Source organism: Panthera leo, chromosome D4 (genome assembly GCF_018350215.1).
Source record: "Panthera leo isolate Ple1 chromosome D4, P.leo_Ple1_pat1.1, whole genome shotgun sequence".
Classification (NCBI taxonomy): Eukaryota; Metazoa; Chordata; class Mammalia; order Carnivora; family Felidae; genus Panthera; species Panthera leo.
Genome location: NC_056691.1, coordinates 75,856,180 through 75,869,647, shown reverse-complemented (window position 1 = coordinate 75,869,647; position 13,468 = coordinate 75,856,180). Strand labels below are relative to the sequence as shown.

The following is a 13,468-nucleotide window of genomic DNA, read 5'->3' as shown; positions in this document are numbered from 1 at the left end:
TCTGCTTCCATACCTGGCTCTAAGCTTTGAGGGTGAGGAACCACATCTGCAAAGATCATCCATGAACCTTCCCACCTAGCTCAAGGCCCAGCACATGACATTAGCTCAACTACTGCCTAAAAGAATAAAAAAAAAAAAAAATACAGTACAGTACAGCTTGTGAGCAAGTGCTGACACAACCAAGGCACTAGGTTATCCAGCATGTAGGGTGATGCTGGCTGGGAAGCTGGGCAGGCCTGCAGGAGGCGGTGCCCAGGGGCCTACCTTTTTGGTCTTCACCGTAGAGGCACAGCAGTCCCCACCATCGTAGTTGCAGAAAGCCCGGTTGTTGATGGCATCACAGTAATTGTCTCCCATGAAGGGCTACAAAGGGGGAGAGAGGCAGAAGGGAAGGAGGCCTGTTAGCATCCTGAGTGGGTGAGCGATGGCCCTGCGGTTGTCTAGCTATCTCTCAACCTTTTAAAAACCTCTGCAGACAGCCTACCTGGCTTCAAGTCTCAACACCCTCTTAGACCAGTTATCGCTTCTACCATTTTTAAAGACTTATCTAGCTGAGTTTTCCCCGACTAAATTATGTTTACGCTGGTGGACACACTTGTAGGAGTATGCAAAGCCACAGGATAGATCACTTACATCTTTCCAAAGCAGGACTCATTTTACTTCACGAAAAGATTAGAAAATTTGAGCACCTTCCCCCTACTTTTCCTAGTAGTAGGTAATTAGACACACGATTTATAATAAAATATAAGCTGAATGCAATCTACCCAGAATTATAAAGATCAAAAGTAAGAATTCATAGGAATTTGGCACAATTGTCCGTATGTGATTGTGGGCTCCTTCTCCTCTAGCACTGGAGTACAGATGTACTTAACGTCACGTGCTTTATGTGTTTGTTGTCTTTGTTCTCCAAATAACATGTGAGGTAAGCTTTGCTCTTCCCTCTTTTCAGATGATTCTGAGGCTCAGAGCAAGAAAAGTGCCCAGCCAAGATCACACTGGCAGGGCAGAGCAATGATTTAAATCTAAGTTGGCTTCATATTTTTTTCTTTGCCATTCTAGCCTATATCTAGCACATACTGATTTGTTGCTTTTCTTCCCTGTGCTCCTCCAACTCTGTGGTGCTACAAAAATCAGGAAAAGATGACAGAGTTAAGTCATTACTGATCTGAACCCAGGGAAATCTTACAGGAAAGTCAGGAGTATCTGCAAACCCCCTAACACTTTTTTATTCCCCATCTGAGCAGTTAGCCACTGTTTTCTGTTTATGAACATGTAGCTGGTATAAGACTGTGAGCTCATTGAAGATGTGGGCAACATCCAGTTCATCTTTGTCTCCCTATCGCCTATTTTAATGCTGGGCACAACTTTGGCTCTTAGAGATGTTTATGAAATTGAATAGATTGCATTGGCATAGTGGAAATGCAGTTGTCAGGGGTTTGGAAAATCTGGGCTCTAGTCTAACAAACCCCAGTGAACTGGAGGGGTTACTTGGTGATTTTGGTTAACTGGGTTATCTTCACTGGGCCTCAAGACTCCTAGCACAATGAAATAGGGAGGTAGGCTAGGTCCACTGATTTCTCAAAACAATAAGCATACCCCTTGCCCCATCAAAAATAATACCATATGACCCTTTACTATAGAAAGCAGTTGAAAGCAAAACCACTCTAATTAAAGTTCAGGATGGGTCCTCTAATGCTCAGTGACTCACTGATGGGAAAGGTGTCATCAGTTGGCTAAGACCATTGCATCTCAACACAACCCCTCTGATCCAATGGTCTCTCCTTTGCATCCTGACTGTTATGGGGAGAACTGAGCTCCACAAAGAGTCACCCCCACCCCCGTGGCATCCCTGGCTTTTGCATCTCTGCCCCAAATTCACAGAGCCTTTGCGCCCCCAACTCATGATGCCAGATTCCATTTCCTCACTATCCTGTTAGGGTCTAAAAGCATCTTAGCAAGACAGAACCAAGAACAGGCAAGAGCTGTTCTCAGATGTATGTGTGCACAGGTGCATGGCTATGAAAACAAGCGTGGCTCTGCTGTGCACCTGCCGTAATGAACACATTATCACATTCATATTTGAGCTGAGAGGCACAAACAACAAAGGATAAGCCCTTGGTTCTTCTCTGTGCCTTAGGAGACCTGCCTATGGGCTCTGATCTTTAGGGTCTTTCTTATATCAAATACATGAAGGAAGGAAACCTAATGCACCTTCCTTAGAATAAAAGGAACTGGTTTGGTAAAGGAATAGCTAGAAAAGAAGAAGAAAAAATAAATAAATGAAACTGGTTCTTTAATTATTATTATTATTATTATTATTATTGTTGTTGTTGTTATCATTTAGCCCCTGAAAAAATCTCCAGTCTCATCACTAGCTGTGTGTCCTTTCCTGCGGCACATCCATGCATCTGTCCACCCATCTATGCGTCCATCTTGTATTTAACCATATTTATTGAATGCTTACGATGTGTGATACACTATGCTAAAGAAAAAGACATAATAGTGAGTCAATATAGATCGAGCTCCTACTCCTCCAGACCTTACACTTCAGTGAGCAGGCAAGCTTTAATCAAATAATCACACATCTAATTGGCCAATTTCAACTCTGATAAGACCTATGGAGGAAAGGTACGTGATGTTGTTAAAGAGGACTGAACCTAATCAGGGAGCCCTGTGAAGGTGTCCCTAAGGAAATTACATTTTGGCTGGGATCCGAAGACATGCAGGGGTTAATTAGATGAGCGTGGAGAAGGGAGACTTTCTAGAAACAGCAAATAACATGTGAAAAACTTCACTACTTAGAGATTTTTTTTTTTTCCATCGCTGGTATTTCTCATGGCTACTACTATTACTAATATGTTCAGGTGAGGAATTGAACCTTCAGGATCTAGTTCAAACCTCATCCCTCCAAAATGCCTTCTCTAATTCCCCCCGGATATTCTGTGTTTCTACAGCTTCTTGTACTTTTGGATACAGCCCTTGGTACATCTTTAAGAATTCTCTCTTTGTCTATCTCCTTTACTACACTATGAGTTCCTGATGGGTGGGAATGTGTGTCATTTATTTTTGCATCCTAGATTTTCTAGCAAAATGTGTGGCAATTTGAGCAAAACTGTATCAAATATACATTCCTTACATGTTTACTGAGTAAAACCTCAGGAATGGATACACGGATGGACAAGGGGCAAGGAGATACCACAGATGAGTCAGGAAGAGCATAGTTACTATTTTCACTTGACTAAGATCATGGTGTTCCCAGAATGCAGAGTAGTGCTGGGCACGTAACAGGCATCAGTGAAGCTCTGACACATGAGTGAGTGAATGACCACTTTGGATACGGTGGGGGCAGAGGGGTGGGTAGAGGGCTCAGGAGTCTCAAAACCCTTTCTCAGTCTTGGCTACCTCTAGACACTCCAGGTTGATGGCTCCTTCCTGGGCCCAGCATTTGTATCTCTTCCAGGCATTGTTTTCAGCCCCAGGTAAGAGGCAAACTATTAGCTCTAAGCTCAGGAGTAAAGGAGAGGAGGAGCACCTACAAGGGCAAAGGCGATAAGCATCATTGGCAGTGCTCGGAGCCTGACAGGTGAGGGTCTCCTAGGCCCCAGTGCTGAGTCAAAGGAGGGATCGAATTCTGCTGTCACACTGGCTGCCCAGACCGCCAACTCAGCAGAACAAGCGCCCAGGTAATCCAAGCTTCCTTTTCGCAAAGCACTGGACCGATCCAGAGAGATGGAAGGAAGCAACAGCCACAGGGCCTGGGCCTTGGCCTTGATTTTGCCATTCCTGGCTGAATCTTGGAAGAATGGAGGTTCTTAAAGACTTCAGTGTCAAGTGCCCTGAGAAGATGCTATAGGGAGCTCCTAACCAATGCACAGAAACAAAAGTGTGACCCAGGGACTGTCCTGTGACACTTGCAGTTCCGAGGTGTTTCATGGGTGGGAGGTGGCCTAGTGGAGGAGAAAAAGCACTGGGCTGGAGTCAGGAGACCCAGGTTCATGCTTTGGTTCTGTGGCTTTTATGCTGTGCAACTTTGGGCAGTCCATCCCCTCTCTGACCCTCATTTTCCACTCCATATAAGCATTGAGTAGATCACACTAAATTAGATCATACTAAGAACCCTTCCAATTTTGGCATTCCATCAAATTTTAGATTTGGCTACTATCTAGGTCCTAGTTTCCTCATGTTTAAAATAAAAAATCAGGTTTAGATCATCTAGAAGAGCATTTCTGGCTCTGACATTCTAAGAATTTCATCAAAGTTTTCTATGGGGCACCTGGATGTCTCAGTCACTTAAGTGTCCAACTCTTGATTTCAGCTCAGGTCATGATCTCAAGGTTCGTGGTTCCCGAGTTCCAGTCCTGGGTTGGGCTCCACACTGGGCGTGGAGACTGCTTGGGATTCTCTCTCCCCATTTCTCTCTGCCCTTCCCATTCTCTCTCTCAAAATAAATATATAAATTTAAAAAAAACCCACAAAGTTTTCTAAAGCACAATATAGTCCTTTTCACCTGCATTTTCCTGAGTGGGCTCTGGGGGCACCACAGATAAGTGTTCATCCACCTGGATGGAATTTGGGGCCTCCTTTTCACTGTCAGCTGAGAAGAACCACAAAGGACTTGGGGTCCACAGAAATATCTCTTAGTTCCATAGACAGTGCCCCCTTAAGAATACACATGACATCCTAAGTACCCTGTCCCTCCCTAGGTTTGTCACTGAGACAGAGACAGATCATCATTTCAAACTCCAGGGAACAGTTCAACTGCGAAGTCAGAGAGGATTTTCCACTTTCAGCCTATGGTCGGGTCTAAGATGTCCATGTTAATTCTGGGGTCGAAGAATAAGTGAATGACAAACATGTAGCAAAAGGAAGTGATCTTTTAGTAATGGTCAGCAGTAAAGTAGGAATTAGAAAGAAAAAAAATGCTTCCTGTGGTTCTGTAAAGGTTAAATGTGATAATCTGGGTAATGTGCCTGGCATATTAAAGATGCAAAATCAATATGGCCTCCCTCCCTTTTACAGATGCAGTATTATGTTGAATACAGGCTTAGGAAGCAGCAAAACCTGGCTTGGAATCGCAATTCTGTTATCCATTAAATGTATTTTTGAGTATGTTTGTTGAACTGTGCCTCAGTTCCACCATCTGTAAAATCGGATTGCTCATCTCTGTCCAAGAAGTCTATTAAAAAGGATAGTTACAGCACTTAGTAGGTACAGCAAATGACAGCCATGATTAATATACAATAATGATGATGATGATAACAACAGCAGGATCATTTTTAGGGACTCACCTCACAGCCTTTGACACAATGAATCAGAGCAGGGTGAGGATACCACTTGAGACCAGCCGTGCAGACAACTCTCTGCAGAGAGAGGGAGAGAGCGGTCAGATGGGTTTGAGGCTGGAAGGAAGTCATCTCTTCAGTGATCTCACATTCAACCACCCCACCTCTTCTTGGATCTTCCAAGCCCTGATTTCACCCTGGCATTTAGATGAATAATTTGCCCAGGTACTTGTAAATAACAGGAATCATAAGATCACAATAATATGTGTTTGCTGTGGGTGTCATGATTCTGTATTTCCCCGGCAGGAATAGGGGCTGGAGAGAAACAGAATTGGGAGGATGAAGACGCGATTAGAAAGGCCCTTCAGGAAATTCTTGGCTGGTGGAGGGAGGGTGGAGGGAGGAAGCGGATGAGGCAGAGTGGATATCCGGCTCTAGCAGGAAGATGGGAGAGCAGTGTGGAGCAGGGTTTCCCAAAGCACGTGCTGAGGACCATCTTCATCAGGGGCACTGTGGGAGCACATTAAGGAGGCAGATTTTTCAGAGCTGCTTCGGATCTAATGAATCCAAACCTCCAGGGCCAGGGCCTGGGACTCCACATTTTAAAAACAAGCCTGCCAGATGGTTCTGATATATACTACAGTTTGAGAGCAGTGGGCTGGTTCAGAACCCTTGGAGACACAGAGAACCCTCCCTGCCTCCACCTGCCGCCATGCCATATGGGCCCGCTCACAATCCCCTGACATTGTCCGTACTCCCACACCCCTGTGACTTTGTTCTGGCTGTTCTCCTTCACTGAAATGCCCTTCCCCATCTTGCCTCCTGGAGAATCTTCAGTTATCTTTTAAACTGCTGCTCAGGACTTACTTCCTCTGTGGTGCCTTCCCCAACCCCCTCAGAGCTTATAGGTATGCATATATGCATTTATTTATAGCCTCCTTTAATAATAATAAGTATTACTACGACAATGACAACTAAAATATATTGAGTACATTCGTATTAATTACTTTATGCATTATCTTATTTATTACTCGTCATGAGGTGAGGTGGGCATCAATCTCGGGTCATAAGGAGAATAAATTCCCCTGGCTGCATAACTGTTTAGTGAAGAAACTGGGATTTGGAAGCAAGCACTTGTTTTGGAAATTATTTAAGGCAGCTCGTAACATAAAACCCAATAGGAGGATAATTCTTAAAGGAGGTGAAAAAAGAAAGCTAAAACTAGAAAGGTAAATAACATTAGGAATGGGGCTAACATAATGATCCCAGAAGCTCCTTTCTCTATTCTGCCATAGATGCCTTACATTTCACGCCAAAATTACAATGATTTCTGTAAAAAATGAAATAAAAATAACCTGGAGGCAATGCTCAGATTTGCAACGAGAGGTAATTGTGTGAGGGACCAGCCATGGAAGTCTATATGATAAGGGCTCGCTCTCCTGGATGGGTGCCAGTTGATTAATTTTAGTTAAGAAATGAACAGTCAAATGGGCCAGAATACAGAAAACCATGTGACTAACCCATTTTTCTCCATGAAGGCAGACCTTTGTGGGAACCCAACTGGAACTAGGTTTCTTGGTGAGCTTGGAACAAAGGGAATCACATGACTCCAAGATCTGGCTAAGACTGGGTTGGTGTCTTTCTTCTCTGCCACACATCATCTCTGGTTCACCCTTGGATCGTGGAACATGGCGTCTGGCACATGGAGGATGCCCACAAAATATTTTTGCTATAAATGAATGGCTACATCTCAAAATCGAGATGATTTTATCAATAGGCTGTATTTTGTTTACTTGGCTTCCTCTCTTCTAGAGTATCAGAAGAGCCCTTACAAAGCCTACCACAGTGTTTAGTTTACAGGACCAGTTTAGTGTAGGTGGAATTAAATTAAGGTCTTGGACAAACAATGTAACTTGAGGATGTGACCATCAATCATGCAAGGTGAAGTCTACTACGTAGTCCCCTACTGCCCCTACTGTCCCTGTCTACCTTCTCCCATTACACCTAGAAAAGGTGATATATGGGAAGGACATTGGGCTTTGAGGTAAGTCAGATGTGGACGCAATTCAACTTGAATTTGCTTTAATTTCCACTCTGAGGCTTGGTCCTCCTGCCTGTGAAATGGGTCCTGAAAATCATGTCATCGGCTTGTTGTGATGATGCACTGAGATAAGTGGTATGGGAATGGTTAACCGAAGACCTGGGTTTAGACATCTCTGTCTCTCCCAAGGCCCAGGCCTGGAGCACAGCAAACACGTTGGCCAAATGAAGGAATGTGAGTAGGTCCAGGGTTCCTCTCTTCCAGCTTCCAGCTACTTTGGTGCCCTGTGCTTCCTGGCCCCAGGGCCAGAAGTGGGGAGAGTCATCTGCTTTCATTCTCTGGGACACCTTATCCAGGTTTTCATCTCTGGGTCTGAGGGTCTGTCCCCAGCCAAAAAACAGGGATGCTTGGAGGGGCACTTGGTAACGGCTCGAGTCATAGAAAACAGCGGGGTTAGGATCCACGAGGGATTTGATGCCCATCCCTCCCCCTGTTTATCTGAGAGCTAATTTAATCCGTCTGTAGGAGTGTCGTGGTGTGGTTGTACAAGTTTCTGTCAGTTGAGGTTTACCTGACGTGAGTTCAGAGAAAGGACTTTTATACTATCCGCAGGAGCCTATTTATCTTTCCAAGGCTTTTGGATTTTCCACTATTCCTTTGGGCTGCACGCCCTACCTGTCTCACCACAGGACCTCTCTGTATGTGAGGAGAACGGGGAAGCGGGTAAGGGGCAGGAGCTGAAGGGAAGGCTAGGCTATTTACACCACAAAGTGGGAGATCCCAGATGGGGCCCCGCAAACGTCAGCCTTGTTCCTCTGGATGCCAGTGAGAGGCAGGCCAGGTTTCAGACCAGGTTTTGTAAGATGGCTTTCGTTTCCTACCTGGGCAACGGTGGGTGTGCTTAGGAAGAATAGAGCGCCCTGTCTTCCTGGCTGTAGTGACCGTCAGCATCAACACCCAGGCCACCAGTGCTACCACCACTGCCATCATTAGCACCCACCGGCACTACTGTCGTCACCTCATCATCAGCAAAGCACAGGCACCCACCCTGCCATCATTATCCTCGTCCTCATCAACACACTCCCTGTGCTTGAGGCTTCATCTACTTAATTCTCACCATAACTATGAGCGTGCTACTATTTTTGAGTCTGGTTTACACAGGAGGAAACAGAGCACAGAGGAGTTAAACAACTTGCTCCCAACCATACACAGAGGCAATGACGGTCAGGAATTAAGCCCATGGCTCTCTGATTTCCAGGTCTATACTTGGAACCCTGCATTCTCACTTATGGTGTCCTAGCCCCCAAAACTGTGAGTATAAAATAGTTGACTCTTTCGACCGACGGAAAGACCAAGGTTCAGAAAGGTGGAGAGGCTATGAGACAAAGAGAGGTGGGGGAGGACTGTCTCAAAGATGAGTCCCAGAGAAGATGGGTCCCAGGCAGCGCTGAAGACCTGTGAGAAAGCATCGTAAGAGAGCCTCCCCAGCCTAAGGCTCAGATCAGATACCCCTCCTAATACCTTCTAGGATGAGCCCTCTTTTCTCCTTAATTCTGTCCTTGATTTACAAGCCTTACTGTGAGTGAATTCTACCACTTAAGTTATTTTTGCCTTTTGTTAGCAGTTCTGGAGCTTCTGGCTTTCTTTAAAAGCTGAGGCATTTTCCACCCCTGTATGCCTGGTGTTTGAGGACTGCCTGGCATTTAGAAGGCCATAATCAATGTTTTTGAATGAGTGAATGAACCAATGAGCAAGTGAGTGGATGCATGAGTGAATGATGCATTTCTCTCATGCATTTCCAGAGAGAAATCACTGGATCCCTGACACATCTCTCCGTCCATGGGCTTCACATCCAGGGCACACAATATCTCCATCCATACATCAGATAGACTGGACTTCATGTCCACTCAGAACCATTCTATCTCTGCCTTGTGGACTCTTGACAGGGTTTCCCACAGTGCTGCCTTCTCTTCCAAGGACAGAATTCTGCATCCTTTGTCTGCAAGTGTTGAATTATGATTTATAATGTGGAAGGTGGTTGCCTTGCATGATGAAATGCAGGAGAATTAGCGCTGGGTTCAAATTCTGGTTGAACCACATTAGTTATGTGAATTGGGCAGTGACAAGCCCTCAGAACCTCAGCTTCCTCATGGGTAAAATGGTGACCCTACTGATCTCACTGGGGTATGGTGGAGACAAAATAAGGTGGCATTTATTGACCTGCCTAACAAACCATGCCTATATAAATGATGCCTTCAATAAACGATGACTTCCTTTTTTTCCCTTAAGTTCCTCCATCCTGTTCTTCTCCTCCTCCCTTTCCTCCCTCCTTCCATCCTTTTTTTTTTTTTCCAGGAGCCATTATAAAATCCAAGGTCTCAAGTACCTAGAAGAATTACAAGCCTCTGAGGTTGTGAACTACATTTGCTGTGACTCAGTCAAGGTGCAGGGCAGATTAGAGGTGCTCCTTTGGGGCTGGTGACAGAGAATGCCACCCAGAATTCGAGATGCCCAGGGCTGGGAGTCTATCTCATCCAAAGGTTGCAAGCCAACGGCTTCCAGGCTACACAACCCACAGAAATGTTCGGTTTGGCACACAAAGTGCTTAACAGAAGTCAAAATTATTTGCCAGTATTTTTTAAAAAATTAAGAGATTTTACATTTTAAAGACTCCAGATTTCTTATTTTTTCTCAAGAAAAAGTGGAAACTCTAGCCGTACTAGGCATACATTTCCACACTGCCACACTTGGCTAGAGAGCCCCCTTGGGAAGCAGGATGTTTTCCAGAGTTCACCACTGTCTCTACCATTCCCTGCAGTCTCTCCAGCACCGGAGCCAAGAGACATTTCCATCTGTCATTGAGTTTGTATCATCTCATTTATTAGAGAAGAGGAAGATTTCTCCCTATCTTCCATATCCCTGTCACTTCCAAAAGTGGGGGGTGGGGGTGGGGGAGTGGGGGCTTTCAAAGGAAAGAACTTTAAAAAAAAATGAAGGGACACAGTGTTCTTGTTTTTGAAAGTAAAACTAAACATTTTAGTACACCTGAAACTAATATAATTTTATATGTCAATTATACCTCAATAAAAAGGAATAAGAAACCCCCAGTAGAAGTTATCTCATTGGTGCAGCCATTGCCTGGCATGGGGAGGGGATGATCTTTGGGGAGTCACAGACCCTGACCTGGGTAGTGGTTTCAGGAGTGGCCGCAAACATACAAATTTCTCAAATCTCTTGCTAAGGATCAGCATATATGTTAAATCTCAGTAAGAAAAACTTCCAGCTGTATTTAAAAATTCTTATTTCTTAAGTTGGATAGTATGTACATGGGCATTTATTTTCTTTAAGTCTGTCTGTCTGAAATACGTAGAGTAAAACATTGCTACTACTATGAATAATATGACTAGGTATTTAATATACAGAACGATAGGTCTGGCCTGCTTCACCCATTTATCCTGCCTGCCTGGTTCCTGTGGGTGTTTGAGTTTGTGACTCTTGATCCAGGACTATGTCTCATTCCACAGTTGGGGAAACTGCAGCTTATAGAAATGATAGGATTTGTCCAAGGACACACAGCAAGAAGATGCCTGGGTTTGCACTAGAACCTTGGTCACCTGACCCTGCAACCGTTAAGTATTTAGCGAAACCCACTGTGTACTCAGCACTAAGGGCAGTACCGTTGTAAGCAAGAGACCGTGGGGCTGCCCTTTGCAAAGGCCACTGTTCTGGTGCACTAGCCACATGCCCTCAGTGTTGAGATTCTACTCATCTAAGTGGGTACTGTTCTTGTCATACAGGCCAATACGTGTAAAGTACTTAAAATAGATCCTGTCATGTGGGCTCATGAGAGGTGGTAATGCCCGTCCCTTCCCAACATTGTGTGCGATGAGGGCAACTTGGAGAACCTGACATCTGCCATGGGGGGAAGTCTTTACACCACTGTCATTAGCAAATGCTACAAGTCAGAGTTCTATACGGTTATTTTAGGGGGCGGAGGTGGAGGCAGTGGCGGACAGCCAGTTGTTAACTATTTACCAGCACAGTCCCTGGCAAGCCATCGGTCAACGTTTTGCCTTTATTATCATTGTTATGCATTGAACAGAGACGGCACGGGTAGCTGGAGAAAACTGCATTAGACTGGCCGGGGTGTCTCTTCAATTTCTCTTAGGCAAGTGGCTTCCATCCCTGAGATGCCATTCACTCTCCGGGAAAAACGGAGACACTAAGACCTACCTTACGGACTGTGTCAGGGGATGGGTGTAAGTAAAGGCTGACCCAGTGCCCGATTCACAGGAGGCATCCATTAAACATCAGTCGTGGCCTTGCACGTCCTCACCCGGGGACAAAGGTGACAGGAGTTGGAAAAGAGCCTGGCCCCCACCCATCTACCTTGTGCTGGCCCTGGGAGGCAGGCCTCAGAAAGCAGAGCTACCCAGGGCCTGCTCTGTTTCCACGTCGCTCTCGTCACACAAGGGGCAAGGGCGCAGCAGAGGCCAGCTTTTCTGCCGTATTCCTGGAAATCATCAATCTCTGCCCTTCACCCTCCTCCCTTTTTCTACCACATTTTTTTTTCCTCCTGGATAATGAGGCCTCCGGAGACCGGTGGAGGTCTGAACCTCGTTATGGCTCTCTCCGTAGGCCAGCATCAATAAAGGCCGGCAGACCAGGGAACTGGGTGGGGGTTGGGGCAGGCAGGCAGGCAGCGGGTGGGCAACTGGGGAAGGGGGGGACTTGCAGGCTTTCAAATCCCTGGATTTATTTCACAGTGAATTATAACTGAACTCTTTAGTGCCCAGGCTCACAGAGGGAAGGGTGGGAATTCACCCAGGGGGCAGAGCAAAGGCCTGAGTGGGAGCCGGGCCAGGGGAAACTGGTCTGAATCCCAGACAGAGAAGACCTCCGGTAGTGGGGCATGAGGGAGGTCTCCTGTGTCTGCTCTGTGGAGGAGTGTGATTCCCCTGCCTTTGGGTATGTGGAATCAGGGCAGGGCAGAGGGAGGGGAGGCATGGCATGGCACGATCCCAGCTCTCATCCTTTGTGACCCTGGCCTCATCCCCTCCCTCTCTGCTGCTCGTTTCTCCATCTGTACAATCAGGGACCTGTGCTGGATCTCCAGCCTCCTTGAGATTCTGACCTGGCGGTTCTGTGCGCGCCCCTGGGTGTGTAATAGCACACCAGCATCCACTGGGCATTCGGTGAGAATCTACACGGGGACTCTGGGTTCGCGATGGGGAAAGGCACGCTCAGGGCAGAAAACAGATGAGGAGCTTGAGGTTAGGGAGACAGAGCTGTCTCGGGTATGCATGGGAGAGTCAGGGGCAGACAGAGGGGCAAGAGCACGGGTGGGCGGGAGGCGGAACAAGGCGAGAGAGGTCTTGGGAGAGGCGAGAGAGAAACAGAGCGGAGACAGGGGCAGGGGGAAGGGACTACAGTTGGAGGTGGGGCAGAGGGCCGTAGGTGAGAAAGAGGAAGGAGAAGAATGCTGGGGTGCGCGGGGGAGCAGGGCAGGCCGGCCCAGTCCAGTGCCAGCTCCACGGGCGGAGTGCTGAGTAAGCCCTCGCAATCACGCCCTCAGCTCATTTGAGAAACCGTACACCCGGTATCGGGTTCTGCCTAGCTATCCTGAGCGAGATCTGCAGCAGGGCAGCAAGGCCTCCCCTCTCCGCGGGCAGAAAGCCTGGCCGGGAGGGACATAGCCGAACATCGTCCTGCATGCCCTGCCTCCCTCCTTCACCTTCTCCAGGGTGAGCCAGTGCCCGGAACCAGTGCTACATGAGGCCCAGGATCCCCGCTGCCCTGAAGGGCAAGAGTGGGGTCCCACAGAGCCTCTAGGGCCTCGGATAGATCAGGTGACGAGGGGGAGTGGCCAGCCCCAAAGTGGGCCTGGGCAATGGCAGTGGGTGCCAGGAGGAGGCGCCCACGTGGCCTTCTGGCCAGGACCATGCCAGCTTGGCACTGTGGGAAGAGCACTGCACTTGGACTCAGGCTTGGGTTCGAGCCCTCGCACTCCTGAGAGCTCAGTGTCCAAAAGTAGGCGGTGGAGGCGATGCCATGCCCCCTGCTCCATCCAGCGATTCTGAGGTTTCAGTGCAGTCTTGTGTGCGGGGTGCTGGGCACGCGAACACAGTGGGTGCTTCATAAACGG

General features: G+C 47.0%; 1 protein-coding gene across 1 annotated transcript in view; it reads right to left on the bottom strand.

Annotated features, from left to right (window-relative positions):
* The window catches only part of PAPPA (pappalysin 1), a 240,756-nt gene that overhangs the window by 15,736 nt on the left and 211,552 nt on the right, over positions 1-13,468 (bottom strand). Inside the window, exons 20-21 of the mRNA XM_042913034.1 lie at positions 5,289-5,360; positions 265-363 (exon numbers count right to left, since the gene is read on the bottom strand). Of these exons, the coding sequence (XP_042768968.1) occupies positions 265-363; positions 5,289-5,360 (171 nt within the window). The remainder of the gene's footprint in view (positions 1-264; positions 364-5,288; positions 5,361-13,468) is intronic.